Source organism: Aulonocara stuartgranti (genome assembly GCF_965226115.1).
Source record: "Aulonocara stuartgranti genome assembly, chromosome: 7".
Classification (NCBI taxonomy): domain Eukaryota; kingdom Metazoa; phylum Chordata; class Actinopteri; order Cichliformes; family Cichlidae; genus Aulonocara; species Aulonocara stuartgranti.
In genome coordinates, this window is record NC_138945.1 from 28,155,933 (window position 1) to 28,180,444 (window position 24,512).

At 39.4% G+C, this 24,512-nt stretch overlaps 3 protein-coding genes across 5 annotated transcripts in view; 2 read left to right on the forward strand and 1 right to left on the reverse strand.

Moving 5' to 3' along the window:
* The first annotated feature begins 19 nt into the window (after positions 1 to 19).
* Positions 20 to 6,895, forward strand: ak3 (adenylate kinase 3). Its single transcript, XM_082539743.1, has 5 exons — positions 20 to 299; positions 1,534 to 1,653; positions 1,879 to 2,051; positions 4,804 to 4,922; positions 5,496 to 6,895. Exons 1-5 carry the CDS (start codon positions 152 to 154, stop codon positions 5,605 to 5,607), a joined length of 672 nt encoding a protein of 223 aa, XP_082395869.1. The 5' UTR covers positions 20 to 151; the 3' UTR covers positions 5,608 to 6,895.
* A 1,820-nt stretch (positions 6,896 to 8,715) lies between these two features.
* cdc37l1 (cell division cycle 37-like 1) lies at positions 8,716 to 24,125 on the reverse strand. 3 transcript variants are annotated; one of them, XM_082539740.1, is made up of 8 exons: positions 23,829 to 24,125; positions 21,124 to 21,366; positions 17,997 to 18,290; positions 17,812 to 17,905; positions 16,473 to 16,588; positions 15,598 to 15,720; positions 15,265 to 15,429; positions 8,716 to 12,010 (listed from the first exon to the last, which is right to left on the reverse strand). In XM_082539740.1, exons 2-8 carry the CDS (start codon positions 21,226 to 21,228, stop codon positions 11,894 to 11,896), a joined length of 1,014 nt encoding a protein of 337 aa, XP_082395866.1. In that variant the 5' UTR covers positions 21,229 to 21,366; positions 23,829 to 24,125; the 3' UTR covers positions 8,716 to 11,893. The 3 variants fall into 3 exon arrangements, with proteins under 3 accessions (XP_082395866.1, XP_082395867.1, XP_082395868.1); XM_082539741.1 differs by lacking the exon at positions 23,829 to 24,125 and adding an exon at positions 22,451 to 22,546; XM_082539742.1 differs by lacking the exon at positions 23,829 to 24,125 and having other exon boundaries at positions 17,997 to 18,322; positions 21,124 to 21,232.
* exd3 (exonuclease 3'-5' domain containing 3) overlaps positions 23,264 to 24,512 on the forward strand; it is a 47,009-nt gene continuing 45,760 nt past the window's right edge. The window contains 1 exon segment of the mRNA XM_082539725.1: positions 23,264 to 23,596. The gene's annotated coding sequence lies outside the window, so the exon portion shown is untranslated.

Here is a 24,512-nt window from a genome sequence, read left to right on the forward strand (position 1 = left end):
CACCGAGTTCAAACTAGCTGCTTAAGACGCGCCCACTCTTTCTTGCGTTGTGCAGTTTTGCAAGGAGAAGGGAGAGTGGATCTGCTCTGCGTTTCATGAGAAGGGAACACTTGTTGTTACTCGATAAAAGTCAGTTCAAACTCGCTTGGACATGGTGCTGCCAAGAGTTATCCGTGCTGTCATCATGGGACCCCCGGGGTCGGGGAAAGGAACGGTGTCTGGGCGCATTACCAAAACTTTTGGACTGAAGCACATTTCCAGTGGGGACATTTTGAGAGCCAACATAAACGCGCAGACCGGTAAGATAGTTTTAGCTCGAGAGGGAGGACACGCTAAGGCATTGCAAAAGCTTTCAGGAGTTTACGTGTCAAACTGAAAGATTTAACTTAGTATTTATCAAGCTTATTTCGCTTAAAGCCACAGCTGGTCGTTACGCACAAAGTGCGAACTTAAAAACGAAACAAGGCAGCTTTTCTGCAATATTCTGATAAGAGTCCACGCCTACAACAGTGTGATTTTTATCTGTCTGTGAAATACTAAACATAGGATACAATTTAAACATGTTGTGTCTTCTCTAATCAAGGTCAGCGTTGTCAGGTTTATACTGCAAACATTTGCGCCAGAGTTACCTGGACCTTGGAGGAAGGCCCGCTACTGCTCAATATCACCTTGGATGTGGCTGAGAGCTGTAAAGATAAGATAGCCGTGAACTTTTGCTTCATGAAAGGAGGAGTTACACATTTGAAGGGAAAAAAAAGGTCTGTTTTTACAGCTGCATGAAGAGAATCCCATGTTGGTTGATTTGGAGTGTGCGATGTGTAATCGTGCTTTAACCGTTAGTTATACTGGGAAAGCCTAAAACATACAGAGTGCAGACGTGCAGGCTTAACTTAATTCACTTGAGCATCTGCCAATCAAAGCAGGTTTTATGCAGTGTGACTGCTCGCATTTTTAAAAGTCAGACTTTTTATTTGATCAAGCGATCCCCCAACGCATTCTGCTTCTTCATTAAATCCGCTTAGAATAAAGAGGCTTGTCAGGAAATTCCTTTCCTCTGATGGACTCTGGCCAATTAAAGTGGAAGTAATAGAAAAAAGGCTTTCGCTTTAACCTCTTCAATTTGTATTATACACTATACCACTTTTTGCATATTAAGTGTAAATATGCTATGGTATTTGCATCATTTTATGTTTTTTACCTTGTAATTCAGCATAGCTTGTCTTTGTACATCTAACATCTGTGTGTCACTGAGTAGCTACACACACTGTTTATAATGATGGAGACACTGCAAACACTGGAAGTGTTAGAATAGCTGAAACATAAAACAGGTTTTCTGGTGTAGATGCATGTTATTAGGCTTCTTTGTCAGGCACATGCAGCCAAATGTTGATGTGGTATCCGTGTTGGCTTTATGAAGTATGGATTAAAAATTGAGGCACGAAGGGAAAATTGTACATTTTCTAACACAAACATTCTTCCTTTCTCTGTCTCATGTGTTGTTTGTTTTTTGTTTTCCTCTCCTGTTTGTTTCAGAGCTGGGGCTGCTAATGAAGTCCTGTATTGATCAGGGTCAGCTGGTACCTGATGACGTCATGTCTCGTCTCATCCTGAATGACCTGAGGGCAATAGATGGCGGCAGCTGGCTGCTCGATGGTAAGTTTTCACAACTTTGCATCAGCACTCGGTTCATCTGGTAAAATGAGTGGTAGGCGATCATATTATCAGCATTTCTAGTTAGGAATTGTTGAATTTGTTCTATAAAAAAATAGATGTAACACTGAAGGAAAGACTTAGACTTTAATTAAATTACTGGCATTGATCGCACCAACCTTGATTCCTTTTTTGCTTTGCCTAGATTTCCTCTGTCTCTTTCACCAGGTTTTCCTCGTACAGTGTCCCAAGCAGAAGCTCTGGATGTTGTCTACACCTTGGACACAGTTATTAACCTCAATGTACCTTTCCAGACCATCAAGCAAAGGTTGACTTCACGTTGGACTCACCTTCCGAGTGGCAGAGTATACAACACAGATTTCAACCCGCCTAAAGTCCCTGTAAATATCCCTTTCCTATCACTCCCTGATTTAGTTTCTATTAGATGTTTTATACCGTATTTAGCCCAGCTTTGCACACATAATTGCAAAAATCTCAAGTTTCAGATAGTCGGACCAATTTAAGTTTTATTATGGTAAATGACCTGTATTTATATAGCGCTTTACTAGTCCCTAAGGACCCCAAAGCGCTTTACATATCCAGTCATCCACCCATTCACACACTGGTGATGGCAAGCTACATTGTAGCCACAGCCACCCTGGGGCGCACTGACAGAGGCGAGGCTGCCGGACACAGGTGCCACCAGGCCTTCTGACCACCACCAGTAGGCAACGGGTGAAGCGTCTTGCCCAAGGACACAACGACCAAGACTGTCCAAGCCGGGGCTCGAACCGGCAACCTTCCGATTACAAGGCGAACTCCCAACTCTTAAGCCACGATCGCCCCATTATTACTACCGTAATGCAGCATTTCATAAAAATAAACAGACATGGTGTTAGTGATGTCTGGGGCTGTAACTGATAGAACCATGAATTGAACGTCTGCCCATCAGTTTGTGAAACTCAAGCGCACTTGGGTTATGCAGCATGACAATGATTCAAAACGCACCAGCAACTCCACCTGTGAATGTCTATCACTGTACCAAAAAATAAAAGGTTTTGGAGCAGCCCAGTCAAAGTCTAGATTTGAATCCGATTGAGATGTCTTGGCATGACCTTAAACAGGCCATTCATGCCCAAACCCTCCAATGTGACTGAATTAAAGCAATTCTGCTAAGAACAGTGAGCCACAGTGATGTGAAAGACTTGTTACCGGCCATTGTGAAAGCTTGATTGCTGCCAAGTTATTGGGTTTTTGGGGAAGCTTTCACTTTTTCGCACAGGGCCAGGTACGTTTGGATAGCTTTTTTCTTTTCCTTAATGACAGAAGTAATCATTTAAAAACTGCATTTTGTATTTACTCACATTATCTTTGTTTAATATTAAAATTTAGTTGACGATCTGGACCACATAGTGATGCGAACAGGACATGAGGCCATTCAGGTTTCTCAAATTTTCATGAATGTATATATTTGCTCAATAAAGATGTGGAAATTCAGAGTAAAGGATACCAGATTACAGGAAAAACTCCAGTATAAATCTTAGTAAGGTATTTGGCCACCACATGCTACCAGAATGACTTCAGCATGTCTTTGGAAATATGCTGGAAGGATGAATACCAATCTTCCAAGAGATATTCCCTCACTTTGCATATTTGGTAACTCTCCTAAGAGTAATGGTAAACACACTGAGAGCCTTTAATATAATACTTACTCTCTCATGTCAGATTTCCGAGTTTAACTTACTGCCTCAATCAACTGGAATTGCTTGAGGCAGCTAATTCTTTCCCCATGTAAATCATTAATTTCTTGCAGAATTGTGGACAGCATGTTTACAGTGCTCCCTCTTGACCTCAGACGTACCCTTCTGGGACTGTGTCTGCTGTCTGAGTAAACTAAAGACACTGTCATATTCCTGGAACTGTCCGAGCCCTTTTTATTACAGTCTACCCTCCTGAAATGTATAACAGGGTGACTGATCCTATAATGGACGCAGCTGGTAAAAGTTGATGTTTAGATGGTGTCATGGAGCAGAGGTGTTGAATATATCTAGAGTCCTCTCAATCCTCCGACGGTCATAAAATATTGTAAAGAGTTTGGAAGTGTAACCGATCAAAAAAAAAGTGTGCTGTTAAAATAAAAACTAATTGCATTAATACACTTTAATCAAAAAAATCATGTTGAAGGTCAAATTGTACAGGTTCATTAGCAACAAATGTCTATCTGAAATGAGAATGAAATTCAGAAATTCAAGTTCCTAATAGAACATCAACTACTTCTTAACAAATAAACAACATTTATCCAGATAAATGTCAACCTTTCAGTTCCAGAGAAATGTGAGATGAATAGTTTTAGTTCAGTTGAGGATATTTTATATATGTGAAGGGTTGTTTTTGTTTCCTTAGTTCACAGGTAGAAGATGAAGGGTAACTAAACATTAACCTAAGGCAGGAGATTATAAAAAGCCTTGAGAGTTGTAAGAAAAGAGTGTGAGAGAAACGTAACCTTTGTAAGCCCCACAGAAACGGACAGGTTGTATATCTGAGCACGTCAAATGGGTAGATTTGGGGCGCTGGTCAAGTTCACTGGGTAGAGCTGAGACACAGCGTCTGCCTTTCACACTATTATCATTCCTGACTAATAGCTTGTGGTTCACGTTTTTGTAAATCTGTGTTTGTAGTAGAAGTCGCTGTAGCTCAAAGCCTCGCAGTGCTTTCAGCACAGATGCAGACTTGTTTACACTAGCCACCTTCTAGTAATGCTCCCAGATCACTGCAAGGGGGGAAAAAGCATCCTGTGAGGTTTTGGAAAGTAAAGAAGCCAGCCTGCAGCAATCTTTGTAGCTTTCAAATTCTTAAAGTCAGAAATGTGCTTGGCAACATGGGAAATGAACTGAAGGCAGCCCCTTGACACTGATGTCTCTGTCACGTTTCATTCAACACTGATCAAACCCTACAAACGGTTGTGGATTAGTAAGATGATTTCTACTCTGTTCCAACATGTCTCATATTTTTTATGTTCCAACATTTATTGCCTAATATATCTCATTATTAAAGAGCCAGTATGTAAAAGAAGTAACTAAAACCCTCCTTTGCAGCACATAGTAAACATGCACAAAAGATCAGCATTAAGACAGATTTCTTTTATCTCTGCAGGGCTTTGATGATGACACAGGGGAGCCTCTTTTCCAGAGGGACGATGACAAACCAGAGACGGTGACACGGCGATTGAAGTCTTACGAAACCCAGACGGAGCCCGTCTTAGAATACTACAGGTAGAGCACCGCAGATACCTTAAAACTTAGTGCCAGCAGTATATGCAAAAATCTCTCTAATACTCACCAAGGGTCCAGCTAAAAGTCAAAAATATTGAACCATGACCTTTTCATCCCTGCGTATTCTTCAAAGCTGTTTGCATGACTGAAGAAAATGCATAAGAACCACATTCCAGCAGCCCTAGCCAACACTGCATCGCATTTTCTCTTTATTAAATCAGGTGACAGATGTATAAATATTTATCTTGAAAGCTTAAAACACAGGCAGGAAAATTCATGGATCTTATGTTCTGTTTCTGGGCCAGGAAAATGTATGACTGTTTCCTTAAACCACAGAGATGCTTTTATCCAGTGTCCCACTTTCCACTATAACCACATTGCCTAAAAGTCTGTCATTTGCAGGAAGTACAGATAATAACAGACTGAGAATAGAAGAAGATGCAGATTTAATGTTTAAAATAACTTGTTCTGAAGTTTAGGAGCATTGCCAGCTGATTAATAGATGTACATGGATTTCCAAGTTCAAATGCTGTTATTGAAATCTGATTTGTTTTGTTTGTTTTTACCCTCCAGGAGTAAAGGTGTGCTAGAGACCTTCTCTGGGACAGAAACCAATAAGATATGGCCACACGTTGAAGTTTTCCTTCAGAGAAAATTGTCTTCAATTAATCAAAAAGTTGAATAGAAAGCCTGAGAAGAGTTTATCGACAGAAACCACTGTGTGCATTGTCCAGTCAAAATGCCACTTTTGCATTAAACAAAGGGAGTAAAATATTCTGAATGTTTTAAAACAGGGATAACACTCATCTTACGTGTACAGGAGTACACGGCAGTAAAATGGCACTTAATACAAAACATAAGCTTATAGTAGTAATTTTTCCACAATGTTGACATTGGTTTTTGAACGTCTCAGGTTGTGTGCAAAATCTTTTAAACAGTATTTGTTAGACTTTGCACAGATTGCCTCTTCACTCCATAGTGTGCCTTTTTATGAAGCAAGCAGAAAACTGAGTGACTCCAATATTAAGGTTATTAACAGTAAGTGAAGGCTGCGTTTGCAGAGTATAACAGCTTGACGTGTGCCGGTGAATGCAGCCAGTTTTTAAGGAAAGTGTAAAGTCTTTTCTAATTATAATCATTATTTCCTTTCTTGTTTGATTCTGATGAATAAGAATGGGCACACACTACAAGACTGACTTGTTGTTTTGTTTTTTATTTTTTTGTTTTTTGGGGGGGGGGGTTAAACATGAGAAATCCCCTAAAAACAATATGGTGGGCTCTTTATGTTTTTGCTTTAGCATTGCTTTTCCAGAACTGCCTTGCTGGGTTTGTTTTCCATGCACTAGGCAGCTACCCCAAAGGGAAATGTGCCACATTCTACAAATTACTGTAAATTCACTTTTGCACTCAAGTGCCTTTTGCTGCTTTTGACAATAAACGAGGTAGTTAAATGAATGTAAATGATTTTGATCGTAGTGGACCAGATTAAATGACCAGATCACATTTCTTATGTTATTTCTTTTTAATTAATCAGAAAAAAGCATTATTGTGGAACAGCCTCTTTAGCTAGTCTTAAGTGATGCTCTTAAATTCTGCCAGCTATTCCTTGTTGTCATTGACTGATATTAGCCATTTAATGTGAATGTGACAACTAAAAATATATAATTATACAGTTTGTACAAGGCTTCTGTGCTGCTTCTGTCTTGTTTGGGAGATGTTGCAGTACTTAAGTATCATCTGCTGTGTTGTTGTTTCTTTTCCCTCTTGTTTTTGCACTCTTTTCTTAAAGTTTCTCCGATATTGTTAAAAGCCACAGAAATGCAAACCTACCTTGAACTGTACTGTACAGATCGATGCAGCAAATGTTTCCTGTGCGTATTCCGAAACACTTGAAGATAATGTTTGAAGGCGTATCTCCTTTCATAGGTGACTCACAACTATGTTTATAAATCATAATAAATGTCTTACCTAGATTCCTGGTCATTTTGGGTTTTTTTTATACATACGACTATAAGACAACACAAAACACCCCATCAAGCACTGTATGCAGACTTTTTCCAAAAACAGTCCTAAATTCATTGATTAGAACACAAGACTAGTCACTTTTCTCCCACCTTTCTCAATGATTTCAATGCAAACACAAGTTTATAAGTTCCACTGTTTTCATCTCAAAGACATTATTTGTCACTTCCACTTAAGCCTAGTCTGGTGTAAGTGGGATAATATCTAGAATTTGTAAATTATTTTTAATCAAGCTTGCATCAGACTGTAGTCAGAGCTCCGATATGCAACGCTGTCACTAAGTGTTCAGTTTTGGAGCAGCCTATATCTAACTGAGATGCTTTGGCAAGGGTAGTTTTCCCTTTCACGCGTTTTATGATTTCTCCCATTCTTCTACAAGTCTGCCTTTATCGTGTCATTGATCTGTGATGTGCCAGGTGTTCACTTCTGCAGACTAGTTGAATCGCTTGTAAGGTTCTCAGTTTTTCTATTTTCTTGTTTTCGTGTTGATAGGAAGACATTCAATATATAAATGTAAACTTTTCCCAACTCTTCCTGTGACTTCATTTATCTTGTGTCTCATTTTGTAATATTTAAGAAATATTCTCCAAGCTGCAAGTTCATTTTAAAGCTTCAAAGGTATGTATAAAACAAAAGGATGTAAGGTTGTTACCAGCTCATATCTTAGTACTTGTCCCTTCCCTCCAACTCTTTAAAAAAAAAAGTTTCTGACAAATTCTGAAGACCAACTTTGTCCAAAGGCTTTTATTTGCAGAATTGTCAACTAGTTTTATGTCTGCTATCATGGCTTGTACATGGGGTCCTACAGTTTTCCTGTCCTCTGTAAATTGTAGACTGCGTATACAAAAAAAGAGGCCTTCATTATGTTGCACAGTAGACGACCTTTAAATTAGGTCAAGCCAAGCCTCCTACCAGTTATTGTTCTCAATGATTTTGCTCCTAAATAACTAAAAAGAACAATGAATGTGGAAAGTCAAACCCCGGCATCGACAGTACTCACTGTGCAACTTGTCTGTCGGGTTGGCAAGAAATTTGGCTGTGCTATGCTAACAGCAGTCAGTATTATGATGAGCTTCTCGCCTGCAGCAAGACGAGCAAGGCACAGACGTCTGGCAAGCACACGTCTTTCCACTCAAACCTCCTCTTTCTTTCCGTCGTCCTTGTAAATGGTAAATGGCCTGTATTTGTATAGCCTTGTCTTCAACCACAACTCCAGAACTGACTGTCTAAATATTTACTGGACTTCACAAAGCTCCCTCTTATAAAATTTGATTTTACATATATATTAGTACTCCTCAAGACCTGACAACAAACTATGATGTGCAAACTTAGTGGAGCTTCCCTGTAAGGACTTAACCACTGTTTTCGACTGTAGGTCCCAAAAGACATTAAGTACTGTGTTTATATATTTGAAGTTGTTTTTTTTCCTCTGTAGGACAAGTCAGTGTAAATGTGATGGCAGCTAGTGACTAAACTCACAGCTCACTGTAACCTGGGAAGTCGACACACCAGTGGCCACAGGCTGAGTTCAGCAAGCCTTAGCCAATTATTTTTCGTAGTTAAATATTTTATTTTGCTCCACAAAGACTACTTATGTCCACATCTAACCTCACTGCTGAGAACATATATATTTATTAACAGCACTGAGTGTGTGTATGTTACTTAATATACTTAAAAAAAGACTACTTTTTAGGGTGGGGGTGGGAGCGATCATTAATAAATGACAACGATAGCTGTGAAGCAGAATCATCAATGCATCATGAAGCAGCTCCAAGTCTGAACTGTATTTAATACACTTGATATTTCTACATCCACACACTGCAGCAAATGTCTTACTGAGCAAATGTCTACAATGTTTATGTTTTGTTAAATAATGAAAAGCATTGTGAAAGAAAGTTGAAACTTAAACAAACAAAAAAACGAATACAAAAGCAAAAACAAAATGTCACGCAATTCATAAAAACGCATTCATAATTTCTAATCTGTTTCTTGCTGACCAAGAACAGAAAGGTGATATACATTTAGAACGCAGGATGAGACAAAATTACAAAGCAAAAGCTTTCAACACCCCACCCCTTTGTATTCGTCCGTTTTACAAAAGAAACATAAAGTGCAGGACACATTCAGATGCAGAGAGCTCCTTTCTGCAAACACACATACAGTGAAAAGTCTTTTTTTGAGAGCTCAGCCCTTTTTCGCACATCCTCAGCACAGGCATCTTTCCTTCAGCTCTGGTGTCGATCATCCCAGAGCGAAGAACTTCAACCAACTCAGCACAGACAAAAGTCTGTACAAAGCACTTATGAAAGGAAACAGTTGGTTGCAACTTGGTTTCAGGAAACGAGTACAGATGCCAGGCTGGTGAAGAAAGCATAGTTATTCTCTGGCGCATCACCGAAGCAGACACAAATAAAATGCACAAAACAAATGTAAAAAGATTTTGGTAGGATTTGAAGTGTTTGGGTTGAAATTCAGTCTCTGATTACATGAGAGCAAGACAAAGGAGCGAAACTCAGCTGACGATTAGTTACCGAGTAATGTAGTGTCCTCTTTACGTCTCACGTCACGATCCGCACAATAACCGGTTGTGGTTAATTGACAATTACACTCAACACCAAAACTGGGCTGATTATGCCTTTCTAAAAAAGACAGCATTGTAATATTATATTATTTGCATCAAAAGCTGAGTGCTTTATTATCACAGAATTATTATACTGACTCACATACTATAAAGCATGCTATTTTACTCAAAATTCAACTTAAATTAATCACCACCTGTCGTCCTGAGACTCTTATTTTTGTCACAGGAAGTCCCAAAGCTGTTAAGTGCACAACAAATACTTTTTTGTGAATACACAGTATATAGTCAGTTGTAATTTAACATCTGGTGAGCTTGTATTACGGCTCAGCGTAGGCATTATGTTGTATTTGACTGATTTTTAATCACTTATCTGCAGTTAATTTATCCACATAACACCTGACTAGCATGGATGTCTCTTAACGGACGAAAGGCTTCCTTTTTTATTTTTACAAACTGTGCTGTGTTTAAGCTTCTCCAGACAACACTAAGGAATACTTCTAGGAAAACAGAACAATTAAACCATCCTCTTTCTCCCATCACATATACTGTTCCGAAGCTATAATGTGCTTTAGTCCTCCGAACCTGTCGCACCACACAGTGTTCAAAGCAAAAGATTTAAGGCCACAATGATTTCCACAGGTATAGTGTAATCGGAGTGTTGTCAGATCACCTGAACCCATGATGTTTTTCATGATTTTCTGTTGTACATGATGTTAGAAATTTGGATGAGCATATTAACCATACCCAAAAGAGGCTCAACTACTCTGAATACTCACATTAGCAAGTTTTCCCCCACTCTTGTCTCTGTTTGATATCAATAAAAGCATTTTTTTCCCTTAACAAGGTTTAGGCATAAGGCTCTAGTTGTGAACACAGAGGCCCCACCCATCTACTATTCAAATTAGGAGCAGCCAATAAGGGCCTTTGTAAGGAGCAGAGCCGAAACCTCCTGCTTCACAAAGGGGACGAAATTAACGGGCTGCATCAAGGCCCAGTTTAACAGTTCAAACAGAGCTGGAAATGAGCTTAACACATCCTCTTGGCCTATTTAAAGCAACGAGACAGACCACTCATGATGGCCTTTCTGGCTCAAAAAGAAGCAATCAGGCAACAAAAGAGCAACTGTATGATAGAAAGGAAAACAATTACACCTTAAGCCATCATCCTGAATCATCCATTCTGACTGCTGATTTGGACTGAGTCAGACAACTACCCTGCCACCCACACATACTGCATTGTTCATCCTCTCCCATAATCAGCCTTACAGAACTGAAATTCATGTGCAGTCTCTTTATATGAAGATCAATCTGAAAGGGTCCTACAAGAAGAAACTGACTACAAAAAATAGGAACTTTCAGAGCTTTAACTTGGCTTAGACTTTGAATATGTTGAGTGCTGGTATACCAAAACGTTACATCACACTACAGATTTAGAAATTATTCATATTCACTGTAACTGCTCTTTGCACACTAGCGTAAAGTCAGTAGCTCTGGTTGTATGTTATGCATTGAAAATGTTAAAAATGTAAAATAAAGCTGCATATCTCACAAACTGAAGCCCTATGACACTCTATTGATAACTCAGAAACTCTCCCTCCATTTCAAACATGCTTTGTTCCTAATCACAGGTAGGTTTGTTTTCCTCTTCATGATTAAAATCAAACAATTCAGGTCACACCCGCAAAGCACTCCCCACCTTTTTTTGTTTGTTTGCAGTAGTTACTGTTTACCAGAGCAGCAGCATTGCAGTTACAAGATTTGCAATACTGTTTGGCTCCAACTGAATCTTCTTGTACTTCAGAGGGTGCAAGGACACTAACTTTCATCAGTTACTCTCCTCAGACTTGACATGATTTTTTAAAGAGTGCTCTTTGTGACCCCTGACCTCTGTCATACTTTAAGCAGTGGATTTGCTACCAAAGTGATTTTTATCCAGAGACTTTACTGGTTAAGTATTCATTGTGTTGTCTGGATGAATTCTGTTCTGCTTTTTAGTGAGGATATTTCTCTCTTCTGAGAAAGATATACACCTAGCTTGAAGAATGCAATACCTCCAACTGTAAAAACAACAGTTATGGCACAACATGCATTTAAGCTGGCAAAAGACACTGCAACAAACCCGCTTGCCAGAGGCCAACCACGCCGACATGCTAACAGCCACACAGAGAAACGTTTGCCATTGGCACAAACGTACTTTCTGCAGGCTTTCTACTGAAAACTGTGGCATAAAAGACTGAATGTCTGTTTATTCCTGCACTATGATGTTGTTGTTTTTTTAGCCTGGTCTGCTGTATAAACAACTCGGATCGTTCCTAAACGGAGAGGTTATGATGGTGATATTAGAAAAGCAGGGGGCGGGGCTGAATCCTCTAAGACGTCTCCATCATGCGCATGTCTTCCGTTTCTGTAGTGTCGTCCTTTGTCCACCTCCCTGTGCTTGTCCAAAGTCCAGCTTCTACACAGCGCTTCATAGGAAACTCTGCCACCTGGTGATGAAATGCAAAGACACAAAGAGGTCAACAGAAATCAGAAAACAATCACAGATGAACACGGTCGCGTGCAAATCAAAATTAAAATTAGACTCAAACATAGCTGAGAGATAAGTCTACTGTGGCTTAGTTAAAGGCTCTTTAACTGCAGTTTGAGATTTTAAATATTTATCTTTAATGATTTGTTCTTTATTTTTATCAACACGTTTTGTTCAATTAAAACAAATTAGCATTAAACAAACATGTGTTGTAAGTAATATTCATTATATGGTCAGATTTCAAAATTTAAGTTAAGCTGGTTGTGCTTTTGGATTGTTACAGCTTTTTCTTCTAAGAAAAAGCTGTAACAATCCAAAAGCACAACCAGTTTCAGTTTCAACAGGCTGCATCCTCCTAAAGCTTTTTTCCCCTCTTTAGAGTTGAGTTTTGGCAGCCAGTCCAGCTGAGAGGCCAACAGAGGGGCGACAGCGCATTCTCTCAGTCTTACAAAAAGGCCTGTTGTACTGCACCCCACACATTTACCCTGTGCTATATCCCCTTTAGCAATTTCTACACTTGGATTACTCTGAATGTTGAAATCGTTTCCACAAGTCCAAATATTTTTACATGTCTGTAATCGGTTTACAATATCAAAGACTTAATTTATGTGAGACACACATCTTTACTGATCTTTTGGTCATACTGTAACACATTTCTTATATAACAGAGCTTCATCTACAGTGCTTCACAAAGACCCCTACACTGCTTTTTCCTTTTCTCTTTTACTCTACAAGTTTCTTCGTTTTCATTTTAAATGGTCATCCCAGGAGTACAATGTCATAAAAAGGGAGTTTAAAGCCTCCAAGACTCCTACTAATATTACGGTTTTTCCCACACACTGAGTAACCAGCCAACTATGGGAGTGGTCAGGGAGATGGGGTCACACATCAGTGTGATCAGACATTAGATAGACTTGGGAGCTCATAGGTTAAATACTGATGACCAATGTTTGATCAACACAGTGAAACATTTCTATTCTCACATGCACTTCTGTCAGGTGATGTGTGGAATAGTTCAGAGCTACAATCTGTGTCTCATAGCTTAACAGGAATTCACAAGCTCCCCAGCAGAGATGGGAGGATGACCTTCCCTGCCAACACACCTTCACTTATGCCTTTATGGGTAGAGTGAGAAGAAGGAAGCCATGCTCAGACAAAACGCATGACTGAGCACATGAAGCAGGGTGGTGGCAGCATGATGCTAAGGGCCTGCTTCTCAGCAGCAATGACAACCAGAATGCTCAGATCTGACAGAGATAAATGCAGCTAAATAAAATCAGAAACTTGTCCCAAAGCCACCCCATTATTGTGTTTGCCGTTGGCTAGTTGAACTGTCACTGGGTGGTGCACCTGATGCCCCCCCCAAAAAAATAAAAATAAAGACATAATACAAAAATCTATACAGAGATCTGTAGATGTGAGTTTACAGATGTTTCCTACTGAACAGTGAGGATGAGCGAGGGAGAATGGGATAAGTTGCCTAAGGCATGTGTGCAAAGCTTGTAGTGACTTGCTCAAAAAGAAAGCTGTAATTATTACTGCCCAAGAGGGTTTTACAAAAGATGGAAGTAAGATTTAGAATAGTTCTGGAAACACCAGTGAAATATTTCTTTTTTTTTTTTTTAATTTAAATGTCTCTGCTAAAATATACTGCGTTAATTTTAGATTTATATTCCAAATGTGCAAATATTCTTTGTTAATCTATTATAGGCATCTAGTAAACAAACATGCTAATGTATAAGTTTTTAGAGGGAATAATTTATGAAATAGGTATTTTTTTAAAATAAGGGAATATAACTAGAAAAAAATAATTTAATTAAAGTATATTTTAAGGAGATTTTCCCCATTTTTCCATAATTAAAATTGAATCTGAAAACGTCCTTTTTTCAAAGTTCTTCTTAATAAGAGCAAACTGGAAAAGTGGACGACAAAAAAAGAAGTGTCTGTTTAAAAGACAAACAAACAAAAAAAATAACCAAATATATATAAATATATATTGTCATATCCTTAAGAAAGCCCTGACAGATGCACGTGGCCCTTCAGCTGATTCACAAATGATCAAGCAGCAATTCTTAAGGAAGGCAAATAGGTAGAAAAGGCTGAGGTATACCAGAGGCTCTGTCATGGTTTGGGCATGTTTTTTGGCCAGTGCTGTTGGAGATCTCGTCAAAATTGATGAAATATTAACACAGAAAAGCATCGTCAGATTTTGATCTATCATGCAGTGTTATCAGGTAAGATTGGCAACTGCTACATTTTTCTGCACATCAGTGAACCTAAACACAGAACCTGGACCTCAGCATTATTGAAGCAGTGTGGGATCATCTTCAGAGAATGGAACAAAAGGAATCCGACATCCAAAGAAGAGCTCTGAATGTCCTCCAAGAAGCCTGGAGAACTATTCCCGAGCGAGTTCAGGCAAACATCGTCTTCAAGCTTGTTTTCACCTTATATACCGAGTTGCCACTTATGTTTGCACATGTTTCAAGAAACCTCTGCACCCATTTTGCATTTTCTTAGCATAATCTAACAGTAGTTTGATGTTTTTGCACTCTACAGTATATAAAACTGCTTAACACGGACTACTTCAAATGAAATCAAATCACTTTTATTGTCACATCACCTGTGCAGGTACATTGGTACAGCACATGCGAGTGAAATTCTTGTGTGCGAGCTTCACAAGCAACAGAGTTGTGCAAAATACAATAACATAAACAGGCAAAATATACGAATGGCTAAATCTAAAACTAATAAATATATGTACAATATATCACTACATGTTTCTCCTGTTTTACAGAAAACCAGATGACTGTTACAGTGAGGATGGATACATGAGATCTGACTGATTTGATAAAACTAAGACTGAGGATGTCCTCTCGGGTTTCTGCTGCGCTGAAGAGGTCAAATAGCAACTGTCAGCAAATGTGTTGGCCACTTCTGATTTTACAGGTAACATTAACACAATGGGGCCCAGCTCCTTGTTATAAGGTAAAGTTTACCTTTTTGCAGCTGTGCCCACACTGTAGTGCTGTCATCATTTACAAACAAAAGAAACCACAGACACATCCCTCGGGAATGATCACCACCAAGAAAAACCAAAACTAGTTACTTTCTTATTTATATCAAAACAAGCTCAACAGTGCCATCTCACTTCTGTAAGTGATAACTGCATTGAGGTACAAGATTTGCTGGTGCAAGCTCAAGTGCACTTACTGAAGGTACTGTTGATTCTTTGGGGTCGAGTATGCAGTTTGTGCCGATATTCTGCTGTTCAGTGTTGGACAAATGACCTCTACATTTGTCTGTGTAATCTTTAACTCTCTGTTTGAAGGCCTCAAGTTCTGTATGGAAGACCTCTAAGTAGACGTCTTGTCCTTCCTGGAAAAACAACAATATGTCTGAGACACTCTGAAAGCTAGCATATGATGGCTTTTTATTATTATCTCTAGAAAACAAAGCCAAATTATTTTAGCATGCAACACTATAAAAGCCATAATAAGATGCACAACATTCATACACATCAATGATAAGAGGAATTTCTCTTACTTTGGCTTTATGAAAGAACTGTCTGAAGCAGCCTCGAGGGTCCTGCTGAGAGTTTGAAGCCATCTCCAGGATGAACTGCATCACTACAACTTGGTGTGCCACCTGCTCCATCAACGCTTCTTTCTGCAGAACACAAGTAGGAAAAGCTAGTGTGATGTCTTTGGTTTTCTCACCAGATGCCCTCTTTGTAAGTTCTTTACCTGGAAACTGGCCCAAATTTACTTTTTTTTTTACGTTACCTTTTAATTCACTGGTTGAAGAATTGTTAGAAATACTGATTTTTAATAATTAACATCTATCCTCCTTGGATTATTCTATATAGAGCAATATAGTGAAAAAAAGCTTCTATAGGACTATCCTATGTCCCATTCAGTAGCTTGCAGGATCACCTTTAGCACCAATAATCTGATGCAATCATTTTCTATACATCTTTATCAGTCTCTCACTATGGAGGAACTCTGTCCCCCACACAACACTGCTTCAGTTTCCAAGCATTCGTTTATGCACAGCTCTCTTACGGTCATACCACAGCATTTCATTTGTGCTGAGCTCTACACTTTGCATGGTCCATTGGAGGCAATGCATTACTTCAAAACTCATGCCAAAATAACGATCGATTGATAGATCGATTGATAGATCGATCGATCGATAGATAGCTAGCTTACGCTTTACACTTATCTTCCAGATCAACTACTCAGGACACCTCCCCTGGCTCTGTTTTTTAGCATTTGGGAATTACATGACCCACAGAGTTATGACCCACACGAAAACTGCATTATGCTGTTTATTGGATAAACTGTTTTTAGTCACTTGATGAGATGTTGACTATAATGAAGCAATAAAGTAACACCAGGCCTACTCTGTCGGCATATTACCCCTTCTTGCTGTAGACTCATGCACCACAGAATTAAGTAGTTTGCAGTTTCCTCACAGATAAGCTGAGGCATGGCTGCAAGGAATCGCTGACTGTCATCCCACCTTCGCAGCATACCTGACAAAGACAAATAAATAAATACAAGATTGATTACAGAAACTTACGACTTTTAAATATCAGTAATATATGCAGTTATTTCTTTAACACAGCAGTCAACAACTGATCTCTTTTCTGCTTTGCTGTTGTTAGCATATGCAGTATCTACTGAGCACAACAACAAAACTGCCTGTGAATCCAAATCTGTGCAAATTCATAATTTTTGCATCACCTGTCTGATCAGTTGATAACTTGGTTCCTTATTTCTTATGTAACTATCCATTAAAGCTTCTAAAGCAAAAATATACAGCCTGTGTTCAGTGAAATTATAGGTGTGATAAAAGTTGATGGCAAGGTATGTAATACAGGTTCTTCTAAATGTCCAATATAGACTGAGGAAAAAAAAATTCCATGACACTGAAACCGTCACCCCCCCTTGTAGCTTGTTCATTGTTCATTTGAGGCAGAAAATGTGTAAATGTTCTTATCCTTGGTTCTACTGTCCTGCTAAGTCTGTTTTACACTGCTGGAAATGCAGCTACTTTAATGCAGAACACACACCACAAACAGTTATTCATTAAAAATAAATAATTAATTTCACTGTGATCGGCTGATAAACTAAAGCAATCTCCACATCTCCTTTATTGCGCTGTGAGAAAGTAGCAACTAACGTTTAAATGTATCCAGTTTAAAGTTTCAGAGCTCTACTGTGCAGCCGTAATGTTTCAAATAAACAGGAGCACTGAGACTGAACTTGGCATTAAAATAATTAACTCGAGTTGTTCTTTATATATTTTTATCCCTATTTCATCATTATCATCTGGTAACATCTCTGACTGAAATGGGCACCACTCAGAGATCATTGTGTGCAGAGGAAGAACCATATTAGGCATGAAATGCTCCTTTTTATGTGAGTGTTGATAACCACTGCTGTGATGCCAGCAAGCTTGTTTCCCAGCAGCACATAAACAAGGCCGTAATCCATAATTCAGATATTATTATCACGTTGACGACAAGCAACAAAGTTAATATCCAACTTTATAAGATCTATTTAAAGAAGTGTGTCCTGGAATGAAATTGTTGGAATGTCACTATGCAGGCAGCTTAAAACTTATTTGAGTTTACACATGAAAACTAAATGAGGACATCCTTTCCCTTTACACCAGAGAAACAATCCTACTAAACTGCAGCAACGTTAAAGCCACAAACCGACTTGCTAATTGATGACGTTTTGGCTCACTTACCAAAATGCCTGAGCTCTTGTTCGTATTTCTGGAGAAATGTCTTACACTTGTCCTGGTCCATTTCTGCAGCCTGATGCTGGACATTGATGATACTCTGAAACAGAAAGGAAACACGGTCTTAAAATCTTGGCACAGAACACAGCCCCTCTATATGTTCATTTTGCAATGTTGTTTGGCAAACTTGCCTTATCAAAAACATCCCAACTAGCTCCAAATACAGGACTGCGGCTGGGTTCCTGAACTCCCAGCAAGCTCTCCTTGCGGCGCCACTCCTCCTCATTGTGCGTGAGCTCTGTGGGGCAGGCCTGAGTCCGAGCACGCTCTTGCTCCAGCGACTCAGAGCTGTGGACTCCTAAAGAGCATAACTGATCCTGCGCCTCAGCTAGTCTCCAACTTGAGACGATCGAGGCCTTCACACAGCGCTGCTGACTTTGGCATAGCGATGCCATGGGACAATCACAGAGGTTTGATGATGTTGGCTGGTTTGAGGTAAATGGAAAGCAAATGACTACTGTTAAAAAAAAAAAAATCAGCTAGCACTTGTTAGCAATACAATAAATGAATAAAATTCAAGAGGTTTTGCACTTCAATCAAAGCCCAAAATCTTTATGCCAAGTTTGAAATTTAGCAACATATTCCTCAGAAAGTTATTCTGAACACATCTTTTCTGGGGTGGCAGTAGATCAGTTCTTCTACTAACCAGAGGGTTGGTGGTTCAATCCAGTCTGCATGGCAAGATACCGAACCCCAAATTGCTCTACCATGGATTCATCAGCAGTGTTGGGACTAACGTGTTATTAAGTAACGCGTTACAGTAACTACGTTATTATTGTGGTAACGAGCACGGTAACTAGTTATTATGCCAAAACCAGGAACGCGTTACTCGTTACTGGGATTTAGATAGGCTCGTTATTCGTTACTTCGTGTGGTGGCTATCGCGGAGCTTCCACAGATTCAATAACATTAGCAAGTGGTGGAGGCCAGCAGGTGGATGAAGGAAAAGGGAGGCAAGAGGAGAGACCCGAAGCGGCCGCTGGTCCGAGAGTGTCAGGTGAACTGAACTTCAGGTAAGAAGTTATAATCTGCAGTCCATCTGGGTCAGATATGAACCAAGTTTAGTTGGAGTTTATTTTCGTTGTGCTGACTTTTTCGTACTGCGTGCTAGCTAGCATGATGGAGTTTCTATACAGCTGGGTGGGTGCTATGTTACTGATGTTGAACTTTATTTTATTCATAAGGTTAATTATTAGAGTTGCCAACCGTCTCGTAAAAAACTGAATCGTCTGGTATTCAGAGAAAATATTACGGGTTTCGTATTGAGGTGAAAAGGAACAGTTTGTCCCGGACTTCAGCTACAATGAAAAAGGCACAAAGCTGAAGTTATTCTGTGTTTACGCCGCACAGCTGCCTCTTCTTCTCTCATCCTCTCACCCTCCCTGTCCTGTTTCTACTTCAATCATGAAACTGATCAGTGATCAGCTGATTGGCTTTTCTCTCTTGTTTATTTATCGCTCACTTTGCGCCAGAAAGAGGAAACCAGCGGATGTCGCGGTAAACAACAGCAGCATGTTTAAGCTTGATCAGCTGTTGTTAGAATTTATTTAATATTAATTTCTACTATCAGCTGATGTTTGCTGGAGCCACGGCTGTAAAGCTGCTGGTCATGATGTCGGTTTGGTTATCTGGTGAGAGGGAAACATGAAGATGAAACCAGGAGATGTCCTTACTGGATCATCAGAGCTGTGATGGAGAAACAGGTTTACCTTTTAGGTGACATGAATGAGTTGAAGGGAAGTTATGAACTGTTTCTGAGAGACAAATAACACCAGGATCCTTTTTTAGGTAGCTGACAGCTGGTAACTGTGCAGGGGCGGATCTAGTAAAGTGTTGCCAGGGGGGCATGTAGGGCATTAACAGGGAAAGGGGGGCACAAGGAAATACTTTCTTATTCTCATTTAAAATGTCTCACTTTTAAAAAAAATAATTATCTGAGTCTTGCAACAAACAATTGATAGATTGATACATATATACCATCAGAACAGTGTACATCACTGTCACAACAGCGTTTATTTTCATTCAAAGGCTTTATGATTTTTCCTACAATGGTGGGCTAGTCAAAATGCCCGGGAGGATTTTTTTGTCCCAGTCCAGCTCTGTATGCAGCTCATCTGCAGTCTGGTGTTACCTACATCTTCCTATTCAGAAGGCAGAATTTCCGAGTTCTGAGTACAATCGAACGCACCACGACTGCAGTTTTTGTGTTGGATGTAAAAAGCAGGCTAGGATAGAATCAGGTGTGGGATTTCTCTCGTGGAAATGTGCACATTATTTTTTCCTTTCTATTGGTAGGTGGCACAGTGCACTTGTGGCAAGTAAGCAAGCTAGAAGACTGGCAATCTTGCTGGGTATCCAGTTACGGAAGCAACACATTAACAAGAGAATTCTGAGTAAAACCAAAGTTACTTTCCCTAGTAACTAGTTACTCTGAAAGTAAAGAGTAACTTGAAGTAACTGAGTTACTTTTGATAGAACTAGTAATGTAACTAAGTTACTAATTTAAAGTAACTTACCCAACACTGTTCATCAGAGTATGAATGTGTGTGCACTTAGGTGTACAAGAAAAGTGTTTGTGTGGAGGAATGAAGCAAGTTGTATAAAGCTCTATAAGTGCTCAAGTAGAGATAGTCCATTTACAATTTACCATGAAATGACTCTCTCTGAGTGGTAAATGAGGTGATCACCTAAAAACTGAGGGATGACTCTGCATCACACACTAAATGTAGTTCATTAGCTTTTAAGCTTTCACGACCGCAGTCAAGCTGCGTTTAGCTTAAGGTGGAGCATGAGGGTTAAAAATAAATAAACGCTTGTTTCCACTTCACCAGTGGTCGCATGCCTTCTCTGCTAGCTAGTAATCACACACAGCTGTCAGTGTGCGCATGTTTGAGTCGGGGGGGTTGTTACTTCCCGTTATGGCCTCTGATCCCATCAACCAACCCACCTAGGGGGTATTTCTTCCCAACCCTGATTTCAGTGGTGTACTGACAAGATAATGACGCAGCGAGTAATCTGATTACCCTATAAGCATGAGCTAAAGTAGAATAGTTATTGGGCAACTGCGGGTTAGCAGCGTGAACACTGACATTTAACACTAAACTAACTGGTAAAAGATCCCGTTGTTGTGTAGGGTGGAAACTGTGCTTCAGAATAACAGAAAATGTTATAACATGCACACTCCAGCTATCTCCAACAGTATTCGCTTGTTAGAATACCGTTAAGCACATCTTGAATGAGATAACTTAAAGGCCTTACCTTTTGGTGAGGGTAAAGACCACTAAAGCCTCCGGCCGTTGAAAGTGACTCACTGCTGGGCTCTTCGCTGTGGTGAAGTGAGTCTCCGTTGCCCAGCCACTCCATAACTGCTAAGCAACTAGCTGGTTAGCTCTGCTGTGACAGTGAGACCCGCTAGCTAATGCTAGCCGTGTTTGAGGAGCCACAGACAGTGTTGCTCTTTATATTCAGCCGCCTCACGAGATTTATGTGGGATCTAAATACCTGTGTGACAGCCAACAGAACAGAAAAGGGGATATGATGCATCAAAAAAAATCACTCCTGCTCCTGTGGATGATAGTGTAACAACAACAACCACCACCGTGTTCTGGCTACGTCCCCTTTTTTTTTTAAGTGGTGACGCAAGGGACACGTGGGGAGCAACTTTAATGACGTGAAGCACTCAGAAGTTTTTCTACTGAATTCTGTTGCGTTCCAGTAAATTCTGCTATAAGGATGCTTTCTTATAGCAGAAGTAAGTTACTCTTAACTAGAAACTAAATTTTTTTAAAAAGGGAAATTGTACAGATGGTCACGACATATCTGGGTGTTTCCGCAATTATTTCTGACATCAAAGTTATTCAATATTCAAACTTTAATAAGTCATTGATACTGTAAAGAGGCTTGGATAAATTTGAAAGGAATGATTGTGTGATTGAGGAAAAAATATTATTCAATATATTGGCTGAGTTTTTGTATTTCTTACGCCCTACCAAAGGAAAAAAAATGTAAATTTTGAATAGTACATTTAGTACCTTCATTTCTTTACATTTTCCTTGCAAAATTGGAAATGGGTTCAGTCATTTATTGAAACATTTGTAAACATACATAGAAATACAAGTTCATTAGAACTGTATCAATTTAAAGGTTAATATTTGCAAAGACCCCCTGTTCATCTGCAGTAGGTAGATTTTTTTTGTCCTTCACCTGTCTAGTTTCTTCAGATTTGTTAAAGACACCCTGTAGACCACGCCAAAATATGCCGTTTTCAGCTAATAGCTCTTTGGTATCATTTTGCAAAAATCCTGTGTTATCTATTTACCACGGATGACCCTGAGAGGCCAAACGGACTGCAACTTAAGAAAACACCAGCAATAAGAAAAACGCTGCAAAATCACACAAAACACAACGGAAATAGGAAAAAACAGATTTCCAAAAGCACAAGGGAAGTGTTTCTGGGGAGACAATAATCCGACGGACCAGTTGCAGGAACCCAAAACATGGTAGGCGTGTTTTATCATAAGTCAGTCATCAGTACTTAAGTACTGATGACGGATTTTTAGGCTAATAGTTAGGCTAACACACGTACCTCTCATCTTTTATTTCCTCACAAAACCAATAGATCCTCCACTTCTTTTAAGTGTCTACCAGCGCAATTCTTAGCCTATTTTGGTTCCTGCACCGGGTCCGTCCGTCGCCCCCGCCCCCTAATGATCAAATAGAAAAACTGGACTGAAAATGTGTGGGGAAAAAACAACCGAAGTACAATGTACAAATACAAGGTAATATTGGTGACCAGTATAACGACAAATATATGACCAAACCTCAACGTTTAAACAATTAAGAAACCCTAAAATCCTCAGTTTATCTCTTTGTCAGTGAAAAGAATAAATCAGCGTCATTGTGTGTAGCATCTTCTGGAGTATTAATGGCAGTGATTGAAAATGTCTACAATTTCAGGAGTGTGCAGTTACACATTAATATGTGTGGAAGGTTAACTGCAAGAGATTGGACAGGATTCATATTATTATACCTTCCCTACTCCAGTTTGTTGACAGACCACGCTGCTGCGATACAGAAAACATAAAAGCCACTACACAGGTTAGAAAAAGGAAAAATATTACCTACTCATTCTGATTGCCATGTTACGGGCAATTTAAAAATGTAGTAAACAGAAGACTGTTTTGCATAGACATTTGCAAGAATGGATCAAAGCATCAAATTTGTGCAAAAAGAAATGAAAAAAAAAATGCTTATATTGTGTAACTAAGCCACTTAATTATGTGGAAGATGAACAAAAAGTTTTAATTCTTTTTTGTGTTAAATTGCGTACTGTGACCGGACGGTGGCGGTAGTGTACTTTAAACTGCCAGGACAGACCCCCACAGAAAAGACAGAGCAAGAGTATCGTTGTGCAATATTTCTCCCTAGTTTCAGTTTACAGGCAGCATTACCTATTGGACTCGTACCGTTTTAAGTCAGCTCCGTATACATAGAGTCTGCTGTTACATATTCAGGTTTGTAGTTGGAGCTCTGGCATGATTTATCAGTTATGGTGTGTGAATATGTGGCCAAAAAACACCAAATGCATGTATAGTTTAAAAGGAAGCGCCGCCTAAGACCAACTTATGGGCGAAATTGGCCCACAAGCGGACCAAACAAACTGATTATAATGCATTAACGCGAAGCTACAAGCGAGCTGGCTTACTTGACGTTTGCTAACTGTATAAAACTGGTGAGTATATTCGTGTCGATAACGTAACGTTATACTGTTTTGAATAAACATTTATTTCTTGTCGACGATTTAACAAATAAAGGTTATCTGTGTGGTGAAGAGCAGCGTGACAGCCTGGCTTTGAGATTATGTAGCTAGCTAGCTTACACTGAGTTTCTTCACGTTTGATTTTTGACCTTTTTAGACAATAAACCTATTAGAGGTTAACAATAGCATTCACACAGATACTTACAGAGGGTGTGCTTTTTGACTGGGCCACACGAGATCCTGTTTTTTAAAGAGAAAGTGTAGAGGAAGTTGGAGGTCTTTCTGTCACCACGAGGTGGGGATAGAAGATAATTTAAAAAAAAAAAAAGACTCCACTGCAGGTGCCGTATCTCGTTTCTCATACTCTGTAGTCTAAAATAGATGCTGCTGCCCCTGACTGTGTCAGTGCCAAAGGCCCCTTCTAGAGCCTGCAGATATTTACATTGGAGAAACAACCGGTTTTCAGGCCCACAAAAAAACATCCTCAGTATTAAACTCACACTCACTGCCAAATGGCATCTTGCCCTTTCCCAGGCTGCAATTCCCACAGGTTTCCCTTGTTGTACTGTTGTATTTATTAAATTTTCATTTATTTTTTTAAATTTGAGGACAAATGGATACAAATGCAGTACTAGTACTATACAGTACTGCAGTTATTTCACCGCTAGTAATATCTTAATGTTTTTCCTAGGAGAAAGGGGGAAAAAAATAAGAGTTTGTATAATTCTTAACAAGCTTGAAAGTCCATATTTGGTCTGACAACCTTTGTTGTTCAACATAGCCTGAACTTTCTTAGGCAAGCCTCAGGAATAGTTCTCTAGGCTTTTTGAAGGACATTCAAAGCTCTTCTCAGTCCAGATGATCTTGCACTGCTTCAGTCATGTTGAGC

Coding starts and splice junctions, on each gene's coding strand:
- ak3 (XM_082539743.1), top strand. CDS start 152: ATGGTGCTGCCAAGAGTTATCCGTGCTGTCATCATGGGACCCCCGGGG. Junction 300..1,533: donor CAACATAAACGCGCAGACCG/GTAAGATAGTTT, acceptor TGTTTGTTTCAG/AGCTGGGGCTGCTAATGAAG. Junction 1,654..1,878: donor CGGCAGCTGGCTGCTCGATG/GTAAGTTTTCAC, acceptor CTCTTTCACCAG/GTTTTCCTCGTACAGTGTCC.
- cdc37l1 (XM_082539740.1), bottom strand. CDS start 21,228: ATGGAGTGGCTGGGCAACGGAGACTCACTTCACCACAGCGAAGAGCCC. Junction 17,906..17,996: donor GTTGGGATGTTTTTGATAAG/GCAAGTTTGCCA, acceptor TTTCTGTTTCAG/AGTATCATCAATGTCCAGCA. Junction 15,721..16,472: donor TGAGTCTACAGCAAGAAGGG/GTAATATGCCGA, acceptor TGTGTTCTGCAG/AAAGAAGCGTTGATGGAGCA.